Source organism: Perognathus longimembris, chromosome 2, assembly GCF_023159225.1.
Source record: "Perognathus longimembris pacificus isolate PPM17 chromosome 2, ASM2315922v1, whole genome shotgun sequence".
In the NCBI taxonomy this organism is placed as follows: domain Eukaryota; kingdom Metazoa; phylum Chordata; class Mammalia; order Rodentia; family Heteromyidae; genus Perognathus; species Perognathus longimembris.
Genome location: NC_063162.1, coordinates 118229151 through 118251277, shown reverse-complemented (window position 1 = coordinate 118251277; position 22127 = coordinate 118229151). Strand labels below are relative to the sequence as shown.

Here is a 22127-nt window from a genome sequence, read left to right as displayed (position 1 = left end):
CCTTAATCCTGGTATCACTTTCATACAGGTGACGCCTAGAATTAACTAGGATACCTGGATTAGTAAGAATTAGATTTCAGAACAGCTTTAAAGGAGAACTTTGTTAGAAATAACAGAAAAGATCACAAATAACAGATGAAGTCTGGGGGAGTAGACTGAGGGAGCGGAGGGAAAAGCAGTGATCTGTAAAGTCCAACTTAAACATTTCAGAATTAACTTTTATCTCCTATGTTATAGCAATGGATTTCAAAGTCAGTCAAGCCCATGAATAAGTGCTTTGAGGGAAATAGTTTATCTCTTGTTTGACTGCTGATTGGCTTTCTATACGAAAACCTAACTCGAGAGCTTAAATTTTCACAACTAGAGTTGCAATATGAATCTCTTTCCTTGTGAGGAATTTTAAAAAGCAGAACCAAGGAACAAAGGAAACAGTAGAATGCCCCTGGAAAAAATTCTCCAAATATGGAGCCTTTCAACAAGTTTCTTAATGTACTGTATTCTATGACGATTGTTAAAAGAATCACCAAACACACAGAAGTTGATGAAGCAGAATTAAATCCAGAATGAAAACTGGTAGAATTTTATGTAGTTATATTTTCTTCAGGTTTTCATTTTTCTTCAATCAGTAGTGTAGGCCATAATTTTAGAACTTGAACTAAATTAAGCTTGTCAAATCAACTCTAAACTAAACTCTGACCAAAGCAGTGTTTCCCAACTATCTCCAGCCTGAGAATCACCAGTAAAGCATTATTAAAAATATTGATAAGTTTCTGGCCTCCAATGGCTCATGGAGATTTTAACTCTGAGCCTAGGGTTCGGCCTGAGCATGTGATGCTAAATTAAGAACATTTTTGTCCTCCAAGTACTTGTCTAGAGTTCAGCCATTAGTTGACTGACCGCCACTCACACCTGCTTGAGGGCAGCATATGCTGTCAGCTATTTGAGTCAGTCTTTTGGCATTTATTTAGACTCTTGTCTCAGATCCCTTCCCAACTTGAAATGCTTTCCATGAGTTTTAATTTAATGTTAAGCCTTAACCTTTACAAAGTATTCATATGAGAAGTCTTTTAAAATAGTGTTTCTATAAATTGTACCCAGTGCCAACTCTATTACCCCTATACAAGCCTCAGGGAAATAGGATCCTGCTAGAATTATACTTCCAGGAGAAAAGTTTTCTAGAGAATGGTTGTGCATGTTTTCTTTAGTTGCCATATGAAGTCATGGTAACAAAAACTTTTTTAGCTTGCTGCTTTATATTTGGACATACATTCCATGTCTACCTCATTTTTGGTGCCTTTCTTTTCAATGATGTACCTTCTGGTTTTAATTTACTTAGTACATTTTTTCACTATATTTTCTTTTGAAAAATATCATGAGACATCAATCCTTTTTAATATGAAATATTGAAAGCATTAAAATATAAAGTCAGAGACAGTCAAGGAATTGGATTATTTGCTTTTCGCATATTTTTAAATACATGTATATAATTCAAATGTATTAAGCATGTAATGAATTAGTACATTAATTAACCATATATTCTGCTTAACATTTTGCATAGGTCTTACTTCAAAAGAGAAAGATGTACATGAAATTATCTCCTTTTACTCATGGCAGCCACAATAAATTAATTGCAGATTTCCCCATGTGGTAGTGGGTTAGTAAGGGTAGTAGATTCCTATAGTAAACTTACTGTATACTCTGCCACAGCCCAAAGGGCCAATGTTAATCACCAATAAATAACCTATTCAGCAGCATCTCAGCTCCTCATTACATCTCTAGAACTCAATAGCAGATTTAAAACTTGTAATCACACAAAAAACAATTACAAAGATGCACTTCAAAGTCATAAAATTCCACAAAAGAAGGCTGAGCCCTCGAAAAAGATTCATTTTCACTTGACAGAATCATAACCTCAAGGCAACTGTGCTCTGGGCACACACTTGATGTTGCTTTTGCTCCTGACGTAGAGCCAGAAGCACAGGACTCGTGGATGTATTTAGCCTGGGATAAAGCTGGTAGAAAGAAGAACAGGTTCATATTTCACTTTAGGCATGTTACAGCTGCCAACTATGGTGAATGATGTGGTGTAAATGGTGGCTATGAGGGAGTGATGGGGTGTGAGGATTAAAGAATATACTCTCTTTTCATAAGAGATTGTCAAAGCTACCACCATATCCTCTGTCTACCGAAGGATGCTGATCCATCCTCAATCAGGAACAGAATCCTAGTTTATTCTCTAGATCATTTCACAAAATATTTCTTCCTCCTTCCAATTAACTGTCTGATTTTTGCCCTGGATCATAATCTTCCATGAGAAGTTATACTGGATGAAGGGAATGTAAGTAAATGGTTATCACATATTGGTATGAAGGAAATAAATGGTCCTCAACCAAACTGGGGTCTGAAATTGTCCTCATCTTTTGATGACTTCCAGGATTACCTTGGTTTTTTTTCTTAAATACTATTCCTTCTGTGTTTTGTGCAACTATTTTTTCCTTTTATTGAACAATGGCAATCGAAAGAGATTTTGTTTAAAGGTCTTTAAAACAAAATTTGGAAGCCATTATCAGGCCATTTTTATACATTTCAATCAATGCAACTAGATATTTTTTATCAGTTTCTTTTTTTTTAATTTTTGGCAGAATCATAGTTGAACTCAAGGCCTCACACTTTCTTGGCCTGCTCTACCTCTTGAGCTATGCCTCCAGCTTAGTTTTTTTCTATAATTTTGGAGATGGAGGGGGCTGGGAATATGGCCTACTGGCAAGAGTGCTTGCCTTGTATACATGAAGCCCTAGGTTCGATTCCTCCGCATCACATATATAGAAAATGGCCAGAAGTGGCGCTGTGGCTCAAGTGGCAGAGTGCTAGCCTTGAGCAAAAAGAAGCCAGGGACAGTGCTCTGGCCGAGTTCAAGGCCCAAGAGTGGCAAAAATAAAAATATAATTTTGGAGATGGGATTTAGTGAACTTTTCTGCCTGGGCTGTCCTCTAGCTGTGATTTTTCTCGATGCCAGCCTTTGAGTAGCTAGGCTTATAGGTATCAGCCACTGTTTCCCAGATGCATTAAGGACTTTTTTTTTTAAATCGGAGAACACCAGGTTAGTTTTTGGAAAAATACTATGTAACTAGGGAAGAAAATAAATCATTAAAAGGAGTATTGTATTTCAAAGTTGAAGTATTCAGAGTGCTTCTCCTTGAGTTCACACCTGTGACTGAAAAAGATTCATAGAGGAAAAGAAGCTTGATATGAGTTATGAGTTGAAAGTAAGTAGAGCCAAGCATAAGACCCCGTGTTCAACCCCCCAATTCAGAAATTTTAAAAAATCATGATAGATTCAAAAACCTGCCACAAAGCGTTAGGCAAAGGAACACAGAAGTATGAGAGCTATCAAGTGGCAAAAACCAAACCATACTGTATACCAGCCTTGTATACCAGAAAAACAATAAATGTAGATTTTACCCTGAGGTACTGGGGATCTTTACCAAAAGTGGTTGATATTAAAGTTTTCAGTTAAATAGATCACACTTATTTTAGACTAAGGGGAAGCCTACATAGAGGAGGACTTTGTGGATAGGTACTGAGATTTGAGGTGACCCAATAAATTCCATATTTCTTGACAAGTAGAAATGGATTAGAGGAGCAGAAACATGAGCAAATTCTTACAGCCTTTAAATCCCTTAAATCTTTAAAGAATAACCACATCTATTTTTTCAATAACTATTTTTCTTGCTTGTTTGGTGCCTGGTAGCTGAGACTTGAGCAAAGGGCCTCCTGCTCTTGCATAGCTTTTTCACTCAAGGCTAGCACTCTACCACTTAAACCACATATCTCCACTACTGCCTTTTGCTTATTAAATAGAAATATGTATCTCTCAGATTTGTCTGCCCAGGCTGTCTTTGCACTGTGATTTTCAGATCTTAGCCTCCTAAGTAACTAAGGTATGAGCCACTAGCACCAGTGTTTTGATTTAGGATTGAGGAAGTTCAATGCAAAACTCAATGCTCTAGGTTTGGAATTGTTACTTCCATCAATCTTTCAATTTTGTTTTTGTTTTTTTTTTTGGTTTGGTAATTTAGTCATTTGTGCATGCTTGTTATAATCTAATAAATATTTAGTTCTTTATTTTTCATCCTATTCTCTAATTGATGAATTATAGATATGTACACAAAATAGATGGGTGAGGAGAAAGAAGGAAAGTGTGGTACCATTGCTTGTGAGACCTTAAGAGCCTAGCCAATATGTAACACACATGACACAATTCTTCAAAGCTATCTGAAATCTCTTGTAGGCATAAATAAAGAATAAAATAGATCAATGAGTTGAACAATTGAGGAAAAAGAACATTGGATTGTAGAAGGCTTCTGTTGAAAAAGTAGAGGTACAGTGTTAAATTAAATTAGTTATCTGGTACTTGGTTTCCACGTTATATGTGGAAAGATGTGTTTAACAGACCCAATGAGTACATTTTACCACAAAGAAAGGAAATTCGGTTGTTAAAGCTAGAAGAAAGCAATTCATTGTAAGAGACAGTTCTGTCTAGTACACACTAATTTCTAACACCTTGAAGTACCATGTTTTGTTCATCAATAGTCTTGTTCTTCCTTAATTACACACCACATCTCATTAATTTGTGCACATTGGAAAATATGAAAACATGATAAGTTTAAAAAAGTAAAGAGCATTCTCATTTCACTTCACAAATAATTTAATAAGCTTCTGCATATTAAAAAGTTAGCTGAAACTAAAACATGAGAATCATAGCATTAGTATGCATTGCATGAAATTTTTATTCTTACATGAAACCTCACATAAAAATCACAGATATAATATGTTCAAACTTACTGATTCTACAAAAAGAAACAATAAATACACTTTTTAAAAACCTATACACAGATCTAATAATCTACTATTCTGATATGGCATTCGGGCTGAATTTTAACCTGCTATAATGCTGTTCATTCATTCAGCAGTTAGGCTCCCTGAGGACCAAGGAAAAGAGTAGGTTGAAGAATGGTTGAAGAATTGCTTTACTCCTGTGGAAGGTATTAGTGACTAGAACTAGAATTGTAGCAATGTGATGGAACTGTGACACATGTGTATGAGTTATTTCAGGGTAGATGTCAGAGACTGATGATGGATTGAACTGCAGTGAGAAGGAGGGAAGTCAAAGATGATGGTGCTTGAGTTCATGACTTGAGCATCTGGGGTTGCCAATCACTTGGGAGAAGGAGCTAGAGGGAACAGGTGGAGGTGGGGTGGGGTGAAGATGAGCTCAGTGTGGAACATATTAAGTTTGAGAACTTTATGGATAGTCCAAGTAGAGATGAAAGTAATTTGGCAGTGTATATCAACTATCATAAAAATGTTTCCACTTCTAAGCATCACTTTTAAGATAGTAACACTAAAGAATCTGCACAGATATTCTTTGCAATATTATTTATAACATCAAAAAATTGTAAGCAACTACCAGTCCAATTCTGAAATAATTGCTGAATAAATCATGTGAACTTAAAATTATATTGCCATAAAACTATAATTACGAAGACTACAATATGGAAAATGCTTATGAGCATTAAATGGAGAAGCAAGATACAAAATTATGTTTTAGAGATGATTGCAATTAGGTTAGAATATATGCATTTGAAAAATATTCTGAAAGGTACATTGGAAAATGAAAATAGTTATCTTGGTAATATAAAGAAGTTTTTTATATCCCAACTTTATTTAATTTAAGGGGAAAATTCTCAAAGCACTAAAAATTCTTATGCCCATTTATATATCTTTAAATGAATTAATTTAAAACCTTAGTAATTTTAAATACAAATCACTGACTTATTTAGACAAGAGGGCTGTTATTGGTTGTCAGAGACATCCATTTGTCTCTATATTTGCAAACATATTCTCAATAATCAAGAAAAATTAGTGTTGACCAAGTACTTGATATGGGTATGGATACTGATTTTATGTGAAGCTTAAAAGTTACTTGTTTTTGCAAAGAACCAATAGACCCCTCATCAAGTGGGCTAAAGACTTACAAAAGAGACTTCTCTGATGAGGAAATGAGAATGGCCAAGAGACATATGAAAAAGTGCTCTACATCACTCGCCATAAAAGAAATGCAAATCAAAACAACATTGAGATTCCATCTCACCCCAGTAAGAATGTCCTATTATCAAGAAAACTAACAATAACAATTGTTGGAGGGGATGTAGCCAAAAGGGAACCCTACTTCATTGTTGGTGGGAATGTAAACTGGTTCAGCCACTCTGGCAAGCAGTATGGAGACTCCTCAGAAGGCTAAATATAGAACTCCCCTATGACCCAGCAGCCCCACTTTTGGATATCTATCCAAAAGACCACAAACAAAATCACAGTAAAGCCACCAGCACAACAATGTTCATCACAGTGCAATTTGTCATAGCTAGAATCTGGAACCAACCCAGATGCCCCTCAGTAGACGAATGGATCAGGAAAATGTGATACATATACACAATGGAATTTTATGCCTCTATCAGAAAGAATGGCATTGCCCTATTTGTAAGGAAATGGAAGGACTTGGAAAAAATTATACTAAGTGAAGTGAGCCAGACCCAAAGAAACATGGACTCTATGGTCTCCCTTATTGGGAATAATTAGTACAGGTTTAGGCAAGTCATAGCAGAGGATCACAAGAGCCCAATAGCTATACCCTTATGAACACATAAGATGATGCTTAGTGAAATGAACTCCATGTTATGGAAACGATTGTTATATCACAGTTGTAACTACTTTCAATGTCGCATGTGTATATGTAGCTTCTATTATTGATGATGTTCTTGTATCACCTTCCTGTGGTTGTACCTACACTATCTCTGTAATCTTATCTGAGTATATTGGAAACCGTGTATACTGGTATTAGAACTAGGAAACTGAAAGGGAATACCAAAATTGAGAGACACAGGGTAAAAAAAGACAACTACAAAAGCAATACTTGCAAAACTGGTGTAAGTGAACAGAACACCCCATGGGGGGAAAGGGAAAGGGAAAGGGGGAGGAGGGGGCGGGTATGAGGGACAAGGTAACAAACATTACAAGAAATGTATCCAATGCCTAATGTATGAAACTGTAACAACTGTAACCTCTCTGTACATAAGTTTGATAATAAAAATTTGAAAAAAAGTTACTTGTTTTAAGTGGAATATTTCTTAATTCACAAGCATCTAAATACTTTTCCAATGGGTTCTCGTATCTATTTTTATTTTGAATTTTTATTTTATCTTCAATTTCAGACCAATTTACTATTTATTTCCTGGCGCTGTGGCTCAAGCCTGTAATCCCAGCTATTTGTCAGTTAGAAACAGGAGGATTATGGTCCAACACAGCAAAAACTTAGTAAGATTTTATCTCAACAAATGAGCTAAGTATAATGCCATATACCTCTGGTCCCAGGTACCATGGTAGAAGAAGCAAAATGATCCTCTTTTCAAGTTCAGCCTAGGCAAAGTTAGTGAGGTTCCTAGCTGGAAGCAAACTAAAGCAAAATCATTGGAGGCATGGCTCATGTAGAGTACTTGCTTAGCAAACATGAGGTCCTGAGTTTAAAGCCCACAACTGTGTGTATGCACACATGCATGCACACACACACTTTTAAAAATTTTAACTAATTTATTTATTGTCAAAGTGATGTACAGAGGGGTTACAGTTTCATACATAAGGCAGTGAGTACATTTCCTGTCAAACTTGTTACCTCCACCTTCGTTTTACTCTCACCTTCCCTGCTCCTTGGTTCCCTCGCCACCCCTCAAGTTGTACAGTTTGTTTACAGCATATTGTCTTGTAAGTATTGCTATTGCATTGGTTCACATTTTGCCCTTTAGACTTTGATGTTCCCCTTCTCTTCCCTAATTGTGATAAATGTATATACAATACCCAGGGTACTAAAATCAGTTACAGTGACATCAGGGGTAAAACCATGGGGAAGAAAGACAAAATAAAAGGCAGAATTTCACATGGTATGTTGAAAGTAACAGTGACAATGACAAACCACTTATTTCTGTAACTTGCAGTTCATTTTACTTAGCACTATCTTATGTGTTCATATGTACATAGCTATTGAGCTATTGCGATCTTCTGCTAGGACTATTGTAGACAGGTACTAATTATTGCCAATGAGGGAAACCATAGAGTCTGTGTTTCTTTGAGTCTGGCTCACTTCACTTAGTATGATTTTTTTCCAAGTCTTTCTATTTCCTTATGAATGGGGCAATGTCATTCTTTCTGACGGAAGCATAGAATCCTATTGTGTATGTGTACCACATTTTCTTGATCCATTCATCTACTGAGGGGCATCTGGGTTGGTTCCATATTTTAGTAATGGCAAATTGCACACACACACACACACACACACACACACACACATCTTTTTAAAAAAAGAATTGTAGAACACAGTTCTTAGGCTTGGCTATGACTTAATACTTACATTGACATAGCTATGAACTTTTGTGCTACACTTATTTCTTCTCATTTTTAAAAATAATAGCTTCATTAAAGATGAAATTTATCTCATACAGTTCACGTATTTAAAATGTAGTTTGTTATTCTTCAGAAATTCACAAATTATCAATAATTTTAGAACCTTTTGATCATCTCAGATCTATTTTGATCATCATCTTAGATTTACCCCTTGACAATAATTTCTCATCACTCCTGACTCCTGCAAACTAATTTACTGGCTGTCTCTATATATTGGCTTATTCACATATTGATGAAGAATTTCATTATGACTGACTTTTTCATATAGCATGTTTTCAAATTTGATTCATGTTATGGGGTGCATCAACATTTAATTTTTTCTCTATTATATATTACATGTTTATATATTTAAATATACATACATATTATGTATAATGAGTAGCCTGTTGTATACGTATACTACACCACCTTTTGTTTACCCATTCTACCTTTCTACACTTTGACTATTATGAATAATATTACTATGAGCATTCATATCTGATGCAGACATGTGTTTTCATTTCTCTGAGGTATATCTCTATAAATAGAATTCCAAGTCACATGATAACTCAGTATTTAACCTTTTGATGACTAGCCAGACTGTTTGAAGCAGTTGTACCATCTTACATTCCCATAATCAGAATAGGAAGGTTGCAGTTCTGAGGGTGGGAACCTTTTTCCTGCCAAGAGCCATTTAGATATTTATAACATCGTTACATGCCATATAAAGTACCAATACAGGCAGACTGGCTTCACAAGAATTATTGGGTGTCTGCCCTGTCATGTACCAAGTGGTTTCTCTGGCCTTGTACAGCCTGTTGTCCAGACATCTCCCATCCCTGTCAGAATTCTCACCATTGCTAGGTATGATCTCTGTCTTTTTGATGGTAGTTATCCTAGTAAGAATGAAGTGAGTGGTTTTGATTTCAATTTCAATAAATAAATACGTTAAGTACTTATTTGTATTTCTTCTTTGGAGGTATGTATATTCATATCTTGGTAAGTGACGAGACACCCTTACATTTTCTCTCAGGTGTCTTAGAATTTCTCAAGAGGTATCTTAGCACATCCATGATTTTCAAATGTTTTCTCGTTCTGCAGAATAGCTTTCTTGATGTTGTTCTTTGAAGCATAATATATTTTAATTTTGTTAAGGTTCAGCTTATCTAGTTTTTTCCTTTATTGCTTGAGCTTTTGATGTCATAGCTAAGAAAACATTGCCTAATCCAAGGGCACAAGGATTTATGGCTTTTTTTTTCTTTGAGTTTATTAGTTTGTGCTCTTACATCTAAGTCACCATTATATATTTTAAAGTATATTTGTCTTTAGAGAATGTTTAGACTTATAGGAAAAGAACTGAACAGAATATACATAGGTTTTGCATCTACCTACTGTCTCCACATGTACATAGAATTCCCACGATCAATTTCTTCTACCAAATAAATAGTAAGAATTATGGGTAAGAGTATGTTTAATTTTCTAAGAAACTACCTAGCTTTCTTCCAATACCATATTTTGTGCCTTCAGACCAGTTCTAAAAGAAAGTTTCCATTTGGATTTGGATTTTGGCCATTCTAAGATATATTCCCATAGTATCTTATTGTTGTCTTACTATATATTTCCCTAGTGACATGTGATGTCAGTATGTTTATTTCAGCAAGGTAGCTAGCTATTAAGACCTTTAGCGCGCGCGTGTGTGTGTGTATGCGTGCATGTGTGTGCATGCATGTGCCATTCTGAGGCTTGAATTCCAAGCCTGGGCACTGTCCCTGAGCTCTTTTACTGAAGGCTAAGACTTTACCATTTGAGCCATAGCTCTACTTCTAGCTGTTTGTTGTTAATTGGAGATAAGTGTCTCACCAGCTTTTCCTGCCCTGGATGGCTTGATCCAGTGGTGATCCTCAGATCTCAGCCTTCTGAGTAGGTAGAATTACAGGCCACTGGCACCAAGCTCTTGACCCAGTTTTAAATCAGATATTTTTTGTTTATTTACATTTATTTGGGTAACATTTTTTATGAGATACATGGTTTGCACATCTTTTCTCTCAGCAATTTTCACAGCAAGCATTTAGTTTCCTTACCAATTTCTGTTTTGTGAATTATACATCTACAGTTGTATCTAAAATCTTCATATTGTTTTTGTTAGTATTGTCTTGTAGGAGTTTTACAGTCTTAGACCACTTATCTCTGTTTCTGATCCACTCTGAGTAAATATTTGTAAGTTATATAAGGTTGGTATAGATTTTTATTTTTGGATACATATATCCAATTACTCAAGCACTATTTGTTGAAAATAATGACTACTTTCCCCCAGAGTGTACTATCTTTGCTCCTTCCACAACTAACTGATCTTTATTAGCTAATTAGGTTTAAGTTAACTATGTATTTGCTAACGAGGTATATATTTTGGTCTATTTGGGGGCTCTCTATCTTGCTCATTACTCTATTAGCACACAGTCATGATTGTGATTGCTATAGCTCGAGGTGGGACACTATTGATCTTCCATGTTTGTTCTTCTGCTACAGAATTGCTTGGATACACTTCGTCTTTTGCCTTTCCACATGAAGTTTAGACCAGTTGTTGTGTTCACAAAACAGTTTTCTGAGATTGCACTTGAAATTAACTTTATAAATCAATTTGGAAAGAGCTTACATTTTGATAATATAGTAAGTCTCCCTATCTGTGAAGGTGAAATTTCTCAACTTTGATTTGGTTATCCAGTTTATATCAGAGTTGTGTGGTTTTTGTTATGTCTATTCTGAGTTTCTTTTGCACATTTTTGGGTGATATCTGTGGTTATCATTTTATTTCTTCATTCTACATCTCCATACATTTTGTTTCCTGTTCTTATTGCACTAGCTGGGATTTCCAGGATAGAACAGCAAAATTGTGAGAGGTGACATCTTTGTTCTTGATGTAGTAGCAACGTTTCTCACTGTTTTGTTAAATATTAGCTGTAAGGTTTGGAGGATTTATTTATTTTGGTAGATAATCTTTATTAAATTGAGGAAGTTTTCCTCTATTTCTTGTTTACTAAGAATTCTTCATTCATGCATGTTAAATTTTATCAAATGCTTTTCTTCATTTGCTAATTAGGTCATATTTTTTTTCTGTAGCCCATTGATGCAATATATTTATTTATTTTCCAGTAGTAAACTAGCTTTGCCTGATTGGGACAAATCCTACTTGGTCATCATTTATAATTTTATATATTATTGAATTCAATTTGATAATATTTTGTTGAGAATTTTTCTTACCAATTTTAATGTATTAGTCTTTTGTTTTCTTGAAATGTCTCTGTCTCATCTTAGTAGTAAGGTGCACACCTCATAAAATACTATATTTCTTAGCTTCTATCCTCTGAGAGAGACTGTAGAAAACACTGGTATAATTTCATCTTAAATAGGTGGTTGAATTGAAGTGTATGGGCGTGGTGCTTCCTGTTTCCAAGTTTATTAATTATTGGTTGAGTCTCCTTGCTAGATAGAGGCCTGTTTTGATTATGTATTTCTTATATGAATTTTGTGACATATTGGTCTTTCAAAATATTGTTCTCTATTTCATCAATGTTATCAAATTTGTGGTTGTAGTTACATTCCTTGATTATCCTTTAATGTCCATGAGATCTCTAATGATATCCCTTTGATATTGATGATACTAATAGTTGTCTCTATGTTTCTTTTCTTTTTTTTAATTTAATTTTATTGTCAAGGTGATATACAGAGGGTTTATAGTTACATATGTAAGATAGTGAGTACATTTCTTGTCAAACTTGTTACCTCCACCCTCATTTTTCTCCCAACTTCCCTCCTCCCCAAACCCCCCCAAGTTGTACATTTAGTACAACATATTGTCTTTGAAGTATCGCTGTTGCATTGGTTTGCCCTTTATACTTTGTCTCACCATTTTGATATTACCTATCCCTTCCCTAATTCAGATAAACGTATATACAATACCCATGGTACCAAAACCAAATACAGAGGCTAAACCTTAGGGAAGAAAGATGTAAGAAAATCATTTCAGATAGTACATTAAAAATAACAACAATGAGACTGAGAATATGGCCTAGTGGCAAGAGTGCTTGCCTCCTACACATGAAGCTCTCCGTTCGATTCCCCAGCACCACATATATGGAAAATGGCCAGAAGGGGCGCTGTGGCTTAGGTGGCAGAGTGCTAGCCTTGAGCGGGAAGAAGCCAGGTATGGTGCTCAGGCCCTGAGTCCAAGGCCCAGGACTAGCCAAAAAAATATATATAATAATAATAATAATAATAACAACAATGAAAAACCACTTGTTTCCGTATCTTGGAGTTCATTTTGCATCATTTTATATGATCATATGTACAAAACCATTGAGCTATTGTGATCCTCTGCTAGGACTTTCCTAGATATATAATAATTATTACTAATGAGGGAAAATATCTGTTTCTTTCTTTTGCAGTTTGTTTCTCTCTGTTTTATTCTCTCTTTTTCCCTTGGTTTATCAATTTTCTTTTTTTCCAAAGAGACAAATTTGCATTTTCTTGACTTCTTTCTTTTTAAATTTGTTCTCAATTTCATTTATTTACTCTCTATTTTTTGTTGTTTCCTTTCATGTGCATACTTTGGATTTAATTTGCAGTTCTTTTTCTAGTTTCCTAAAGTGGAAACTTGGATGGCTGACTTTTAGATATTTCTTCTTTTTAAAAAAATATGTACATTCAGTGCCATCCTCTAAATAGTATCTTTGTTATGTGCTACAAATTTTGATAAGATACAACTTTACTTTCATTTAGTTAAAAATATTCTTAATTTATCTTGAGATTTCTTCTTTGACCTTTATGTGTTTTCGATGGTGCTTAATTTGTAAGCACTTAGGAATCTTACTAGTTATTCTTTGATATTGATTTTTAATTGATTTCATTGAGCATATGTTGCATGATTTTTTGTATTCTTTTAAATTTAATAAGGTGTGTTTTGGCCTAAAACATTGATGAATGTTCCTTGTTGTGCAGGAGGAATGTATAGTCTGTTATTTTTGTTTGGTAATATGGTCTGTTGATGTCTGTTAATCTAATTAATGATATGGTTGAATTCAACTATGTTGTTACTGATTATATACCTACTGGAAATATCTCTTTTGATAGAATAGTATTGATAGAATATTTGATAGAATAATATTGAGCTCTCCAACTACAATATTAGATTCATCCGTTTCTTCTTCCAGTTTTACTCATGTATTTTGATATTTTATTAATAAGTATATAATGCTTTTTAGTTTTTTTTCCATATCAGTATACCCTTTTTTTCCCTGGAAATTTTCCTTGGTCTGAAGTCTGCTCTGAAATTAATTTATTTCTCCTTCTGTGTGTGTGTGTGTGTGTGTGTGTGTGTGTGTGTGTATACTGAGAACTGAACCCAGTGCCTCATGAATACTAGCACTGGCTATATTATACACTTATATCCTTAGCCTGTTCTCACTTACTTTTTATAAAAGTGTTAGCATGGTACATGTTTCTATATCCATTTACTTTTATGTACGTTTATTTTATTTTTAACATAGATTTATGGTAGACATCGTGTAGTTGGATCTTGTTTTTGTTTTAATCTTATAGTTGCTGTTTTTCTAATGCTGTGCATTAGATTATTATTGCTTAAAGTGATAGTTGATATGATTGAATTACTACCATATTTCATTGCTAGTTTTTATTTGTGGGCCTAGTTGTTTTTCTTTTCATCTTGTTTGGTTTTAATTAAGCAGTTTATATGAATTTTTTTAGCTAATCAGTTTAATAACTATTTTTTTTTGCCAGTCCTAGGGCTTGGACTCAGGGCCTGAGCACTATTCCTGGCTTCTTTTTGCTCAAGGGTAGCACTCTACCACTTGAGCCACACTGCCACTTCCAGCTTTTTCTGTGTATGTGGTGCTGAGGAATCGAACCCAGGGCTTCATGCATGCTAGACAAGCACTTTACCGCTAGGCTTTATTCCCAGCCCACTGTTTTTTTCTGGATTTAAAGCTTTATTCCATTGTTCTGTGTGTGAGAACCAGGATTTCAGTAAGTTTTCAAACCATGAATTATAAGCCTTCAAATTTTTTTCTCTTAGTCAAAATTTTCTTCGTCTACTTTGGGTTTTTTAAATCTTTCTATGAGTTTTAGAGTCATTTGTTAATTTCTACAAAGAAGGCAGCTGGATTATTGATGGTTTTATTTCCTTTTATAAATAACTATAGCATTGTCATTAAGAGGAGAAGTAACATTTACTTGGAGTAATTTTTTTGTTTTTATATTTTTTAAATTCATGTCTTCTCAAGCTGCTCCAAGACTACTTACATGCTTCCATCATGAGCCCCTGTTATATGATGAAATGTTGTTAGCTAGTTAAATAGAGTTCATTCCTCATATTTGTTAGGATACTGACCAAGAAAACACACACACACACACACACACACACACACACACACACACACACACACACACATACATTTATGTGTATCTGACATGTTTGTAGTTTCCAAATCATAGTTTTTTCTTCTATAACTTCTTGGATAAAATAGTTGAGAGGCCTTCTGCTGAGAGACCAAGTGCAGTGGACTTGTATACTAGGAAACCTGGTAGACAAACTGTTGGATGAAATAGCAATGTCTGCCCTTGCTCTCTATATTTCTAGAGATATAATTTCACAGTCTTATTTTAAGGTAATCAAATAAAGAATTTTTTTTACTTATAATTACTTACTACTCCAGTGCTAAGGTTATTTTCTTAAGTTTTACCTTTATGATAAAGGTACAATTTAATGTGAGTCATTTACTAAATGTAATGAACAGACTATCACACATCAATCATGCATGAAATTTAAAAAATGATGAAATGAAATTTCTATAAATTAACCTAGAATGGAGGCAGCCTCTGGTACACCAATGCACTCAGTAAATATTGGCTGAATAAAGGAATGAATGAAAGAAAAGCCTCCATGAATCACTGCTTTTAAAGCATAGGCCTCTACCTTAGGAAAGATTGTGGTTAATCCCTCAATTCAGAAGGATAAATCCTGCTTTCAGGATAGATTGTTTTTCAGTGTTTTCAATTTTCTTAAAGGATAACTTGAGAGTTTCACATTTTTACAGTGTTTATGTCATGGTTGGTGCCGATGTCCCATTTTCTTCTTGTTTACGAGAAGTTGAAAATCCACAGAATCAACTGAGATGCAGTCAAGAAATGGAGCCTGTCATAACATGTGATAAAAAATTTCGTACACAATTTTACATTGACTGGTGCAAAATTTCATTGGTGAGTATTTTATTTTTGTTTTACAAATGTTATTAGGGGCTGATGTGTCTGGACATAGCATTTTACTAAAACCTGAGTTGCTTTTACAAACAAATCCTGGGTTTACTTTGTTAACTTACAATGGACTTCCTTGACTTTAGGATTTGGCCAATTCATTGGCAGTGCATCCACTTAGGAAAGAGTATCTCCACTTTTGTACTTATTCTACCCTTGATTAGTTGCTGAGGCTAGATTAGCTTGGCAGGTGGTCCAAATGAACTCCTTAGGCATGCAGGTGGCTGTTAAATCAGCACAGATTATGGAGTCTATGTGGTATTTGTTTAGAAAATGTCTTAAATATGCCACCACTGCCCCGATTTTGGAAGGAAAGAACCAAGAATAACAACAAATCTGAAAACAAATCAATATTTATGACACAATTCACAGGTCTGGAAACTGAAATCATAGGAAAAGCTTAAGAGATAATTCCTAATGAGAAAATTTATTGTGTCTTGCCCATAGCTTTAAAAATAAATTTATAAACATTAAATATTGCTTTCCAAATTGCTATTTAATTTGCATGATGAAAAGTTAGGAAAAGCTGTGTCACTTCATGTATTTGTAGTATATTTGCAATACTTTATATAAATGTCCACTGTACTGTATTTTCTTTTGTGTATCTTTATAAAATAGTTTGATCCACATATCTGGAAGCTAGGAAAGTTGTTTTAGTTCTTTGATGACCTTTAAATTTAACTTATATCAGCTCTTTGTGATAGATGGTAAGTGGATTAGATCTAAGTTTAAAGTTGACATTTGAACTACGTTACTGACACTTAAACACATCTTATAGAGAGCCAATTGCAGACAGCTTTCCAGGATCCAGTAGTGGAAAGCACATTCCTCATATTACAATGCTTAGCAAACCATGTGGCTTTTTTGCCTAGGACTCCTCTCCTCATGTCCTTTGCTTCTAAGAAAAATAAGGCTGTTTCTATGCCCTCCTAAAACAAGTCAAGTTATTTGTTCATGTACATTATAAGTAAATGTTTAATTTTAAAACTCACTGTTTCTCAGTCATGGTGCTAATTGTACAAGGGTGTGAACGACTGAACAGCTGTGATCCTAACTTAAATAGATCCATCTCTCTAATCAAGAGAGTATATGCCCTACCATCACCGTTTTACTTGTGTTTGAACCATAACATGAGTTTATGTTTAGGAATAGTGTTCTAATTTCTAAAAGTTCAGAATTAACTTATATGAGCTTTCAGATTTTATTTTTCATGGTAAGGTTTTATAAATAGAACAGGTGGGGATTTTCATAATACACACATACTACACATATATGTTTTTTAAATTTAATTATACTGTCAAAATGGTGTACAGAGGAGTTGCATTACATATGTAAGGTAGTAAGTACATTTCTTGTCAAACTTGTTACCCCTTCCTCATTTTTCTCCCACTTTCCCTCTCCCCCAATCCTATCCCCCCAGTTGTAAAGTTCATTTCCAACATATTGTCTTGTGAGTATGGGTGTTGCATTGATTCACCCTTTGTCCTTTGTTTCACCATTTTGTTGTTCCCCTTCCCTTCCCTATTTCAGATAAACATATATACAATACCCAAGGTACCAAAACCAAATACAGGGACAACAGGATATAAACCATAGGGGGGAAAATAAAAGGAAAAAGAAATAACTTCACATAGCACAGTAAAAACAATAACAAAGACAAATCTCATTTTCATATCTTGGAGTTTATTTTGCTTAGCATCATCTTATATGGTCATATTACATAGTTATTAAGCTATGTTTATATGCCAGTTTTTACCACAAAAATCTTAGGAGGTATAAGCAAAAGAGTCATACAATAAACAGCAAACAAGATGTTAAAATGTAAAATTTGGGGCCAAAACTTAAAAAAAAAATGCTTAAGTTCATATTTGACAAACAAGCTTTCTAATATCCAAGATTATAAAAGATAAAATGAAGTTATTTTCAATCAGTTATTTAATTTCACATTCTTTAGAAGAAGACAATATATTAATTCCTTTGCAGAAAATAAAGGTTTTACTAGCACCAAGTGGTGTTTTGAGAGAAGATATTAAATAATGCCACAAATGGTAATTCTCCCTAACACTTTTTTGTAATAGCAATTGTAATTTAAAAATTGTACATGGCTACCTGTTTAATGTCCTTAAATAAAAACCTTAGTATAATTAAATGCAACTCAGTGAATGCAATTCAGCTAACGTGGATATAAATTAACATATTATAAGTGTACACTTTTTTGATCCTTAGATAGGTTCCATCTTCCATCAATTATTTTTCCTAAAAATTACTTGTCAGTTGACAAAAATTACTTGGCAGAAAGATTAAGAATAATGCATTTGGAAATGTTCCACTGTTTCTTTTCTCTTTCCTCTTTCTCCTTCCAGCAACCTTACAAACCACACCTGCAAATCTGTTTACTAGCCAGTTTGTGGTCTTTTAATGTCTGTACTAGAGTTGGTTATGAAGAAAAAAGAAATTTATGTAGTAGTGTGAAAAGTACTTCTGCTGTGGAGTAAACAAACAAAAACTCTACATGTACACGCACAAATGGATGTCTGTATACTCATATGAGTAGCTGTACATATTCAGGAATCATGAACACATATGTTCTGTGTGTTTACAAGTGTGTGGGGGTGTATATGTTACAGAAAGTACAGAGTAAACAGGCCAAGATGAAGCCTCATTACTTTGATTCATTACCTCGTCCTAGCTCTAATAAATAATGACATATCCAGAGAAGTAAAGTAGTTGGAAAAGTAATTGGCTTTTTAAGGTAGTTTGTCAAAGAATGTTCTGGTGTGTCTAGATCTTAAAAACTCATAATGTTTGCAGTTAATAATTGGATGTGTAATTGTCTTTTTTTGTATTAGGTTGATAAAACAAAGCAAGTATCCACGTATCAGGAAGTGATCCGTGGAGAGGGGATTTTACCTGATGGTGGAGAGTACAAGCCCCCTTCTGACTCTTTGAAAAGCAGAGACTATTACACGGATTTCCTCATTACCCTGGCTGTGCCCTCGGCAGTAGCACTGGTCCTTTTTCTAATACTTGCGTATATCATGTGCTGCCGACGGGAAGGAGTGTGAGTACTTTAAAACACTACTAACGAATTGGAGAGCCCGCTAAGATAACATAGATGATTCCATTGAATGCCAAGTTTCACTTCGTTTCTTAAATACTTGATAAATAAATTGAAATTGTGTTCAAACTCAGTACTTAAAAATGAATTAAAATAGTTTTGAATGTGGCAAATCAAACTAGGGGCTATAATTACTTTATCCAAAATTTTTAAGGCTAGATGTAAATTCACACTGGCAAAATCAGTCCCAAGAATAACTAAGGCTAGACACACTGATTATGCAAGGCATCATGGGGGAGCAGAAACTGGGCTCTATTGACATTGTGATTGCACTCTAAATATCTAAATTGTCTTAGTCAGTTTGATCAGAAATGATGGCCATAATTCTTCTTGCAGTCTTGTAGCTGTCAAACAACATAATCTAAATGTTTAAAATACATAAAAAAAATAACAGGAGCAAATTAAAGAAAATAAGGTATCATTCAAGCAGTGAGTCTTCTCTTCATGAATAGTTAGTACTCAGAACATCCATGTCAGTTAAGATACTCTCCCAAGATTACCTGGAAGTCAGGGGAACAAAGCCAGGGATTAAAAATAATAATAAAGCAGCAAGTAACAAACTCTTCTCATTTTTACATGTAGTCTGATTTCATTATGTCATAGAATTGATTTCACTCAAAAGCTTGATTCTCAATCTCCATTTTTTCCCATTTTCTGTGTGCTTCTCATCAATATTCCATCGCTGTATGTGTCCTCATGCAAATAATATCATAAACCTGGTGGCAAATGCTGCCTGGTTGCATAGAAAAGTCACAACGTCAGCATTTCCACATCATGCAAGATTCCCATGAGCATATAGTCTTAATGTTCAAAATATCAATGCTATTATTTAATTCATAAATTTTGTTTTGTTTCTAGGGAAAAGAGAAACATGCAAACACCAGAGTAAGTGTCTTCTTTCCTGTTATTTTCTTTGTCATTGTTTTTCCACACTCTTCAGTTGCCATAGTGCTCCACGTGTGTCATGCTATCTTTTCATTCATCATCTTTCATAGTAGTTTATTTCATAAACGTAAAAGCTGCTTTCTAAATAGAATTATTTAGGAGGGAGAGGAACTACACATAAAAAGGGGTTGAAAACTAAGATGACCTAAAATTAAACCTAAAATATTCCAGGCTCAGAATATTAACTTGCCAATTATTTCATGTTACTTCCCAATCTGCATTTCTATAAACCAGAGAACAGATGAAAAGACCTTTCATACAAGTTTTCCTGAACCTACAGTAATAACCTTCCATAAAATGAAAGTTCTGTGAGTATTTATAAATGCCCCACCAGTAGCAATAATATAAAAGCTATGGTAGTTTGGTCTTAATCATAGAAAATAAATAGAACACTAGTTTGTGACTTAGGGTTTTAATAGTAACACAATGCTTCATAACTTAGTTTAACTTGAGCCTTATGTACTTTGAAATCAGTTTACAATTTTCAGCTCTGCTATGTTAAAAGTCTACGAGACATATCACCTTCTGAGATAATTTGCAGAATGTTCAAGTGCAACAATGTCTGGCTCCTTTAAAATAAAGAAAACTTTTAGAAAACATTTTCAAATTGACAACTCCTCAGGTTAGTATACAATTTTAAATATATGTTGTTGATTTCTCTTTCATATAGCATTCAACTGGTTCATCATAGTGCTATTCAGAAATCTACCAAAGAGCTTCGAGATATGTCCAAGAATAGAGAGATAGCATGGCCCCTGTCCACGCTTCCTGTGTTTCACCCTGTAACCGGGGAAATCATTCCTCCTCTGCACACAGACAACTATGACAGCACCAATATGCCATTGATGCAAACACAGCAGTGAGTATCCACTTGAGTATCCATAGTCATTAATGTGCATGAATATGTTTACAGGAATCACGGCTTTGCATTGTGGCTCCGGTTCATTTATAAACAGAGGAGAGAATAGAAACAGATTGTTGATAATACAGCTCCCAACCTCACTGGCCTGATACAAATACAATAGAATTATTTTCAGAGAATTATTCTTGTTTTCTTCACTAACCCAAATAAGGCAACATGTAGCTGTGTATAAGAAATTGGCACTAATAATACACAATATCTGTTTTCTCAGAGAAAAAGGAAGCTTATGTTAAAACATGACAAGATGATTGTTTTATAGAGATGCTGCTAAAATAGCTTTTTATTTTGTAGCCTTTTTATTATCTATGTATCCTACAGGTTTTATTTTTAGGATAAAAAGGTTTAAGGAGTTTTTGTGTAACTTGTTTGTATATCTAAATGAACAGTTACAATTTGGGTTGTGAACATTTTCTTCATGCAAACCTTCTAATGTTGCAAGAACTTTGATCAGAAAGCCTGGAAGAAGACTTGTAAAGGTTTGGGGAAGGAAGTTGAGGGGTTTTATATGCCTAGAAGCTAGATTTTGCTTTATGAAATGGTGGCTAAAACTGTTGTTTAATTTTAAGAATGTGACTCCATTTTTCATATTAACCTTATGTTAAAAATCATTTTGTTTTCAAAGTAAAAGGAATGGATATACATCATATTTCTGTCACATTCTGCCTTTCACACAAGTGTACCCATGCGCACACACACACCTTAGAATGTTATATCGGAGTAAAACACACATTAAAAATTTATGTGGGAAACCTGATGGGCACAAATATTTTCTCATTGAGAGTACTTATTGTGTAACCAGGTAAAGTACATGGAATAATTTAAAATTAAAAATAATGCAGATGAATAGTATGCACAGTTAGTCTAGATATGTTTGCCCCAAACACTTGGAAAATCCAAAAGAATTATAAATATATTCTGAAAGCTTTTTAACATCCTTTACTCAGGGCTTTATAGGCTAAGGGTATGTTCATGTGTATACCTATGTATGCCTGAATAATTCATTCAGGTTCTTTCAGTAGTCAGGAAAATTTGGGGATTTGAAACAGAAAAATAAGTATTTATTTTATTTTTTTTTAAACATATATCCTATTGTTATTGTAGAAGTGGTGTACTGAGGGATTACAGTTATATAAGTTCAGTAAAAAGTACATTGATTGGACTAGGAATGGTGGAATGCTTGCCTAGCATATTTCATGAAGCCCTGGGTTTGATTCCTCAGTACCACATATACAACAAAGCCAAAAGTGGCACTGTGGCTCAAGTGGTAGAGTGGTAGCCTTGAACAAAAAGAAGCCAGGGCTAGTGCTCAGGCCCTAAGTTCAA

General features: G+C 34.4%; 1 protein-coding gene across 5 annotated transcripts in view; it reads left to right on the top strand.

The window, feature by feature from the left end:
• Nucleotides 1-22127, top strand: part of Sgce (sarcoglycan epsilon) — a 72660-nt gene that overhangs the window by 37948 nt on the left and 12585 nt on the right. For 2 of the 5 annotated variants that reach the window (XM_048340047.1, XM_048340044.1), the window contains 4 exons: nucleotides 15603-15765; nucleotides 18669-18880; nucleotides 19796-19822; nucleotides 20553-20741. In XM_048340047.1, coding sequence (XP_048196004.1) covers nucleotides 15603-15765; nucleotides 18669-18880; nucleotides 19796-19822; nucleotides 20553-20741 — 591 coding nt within the window. Of the gene's footprint in view, nucleotides 1-15602; nucleotides 15766-18668; nucleotides 18881-19795; nucleotides 19823-20552; nucleotides 20746-22127 lie in introns of those variants that run through there. The other 3 variants (XM_048340046.1, XM_048340045.1, XM_048340048.1) reach the window with 2 other exon arrangements.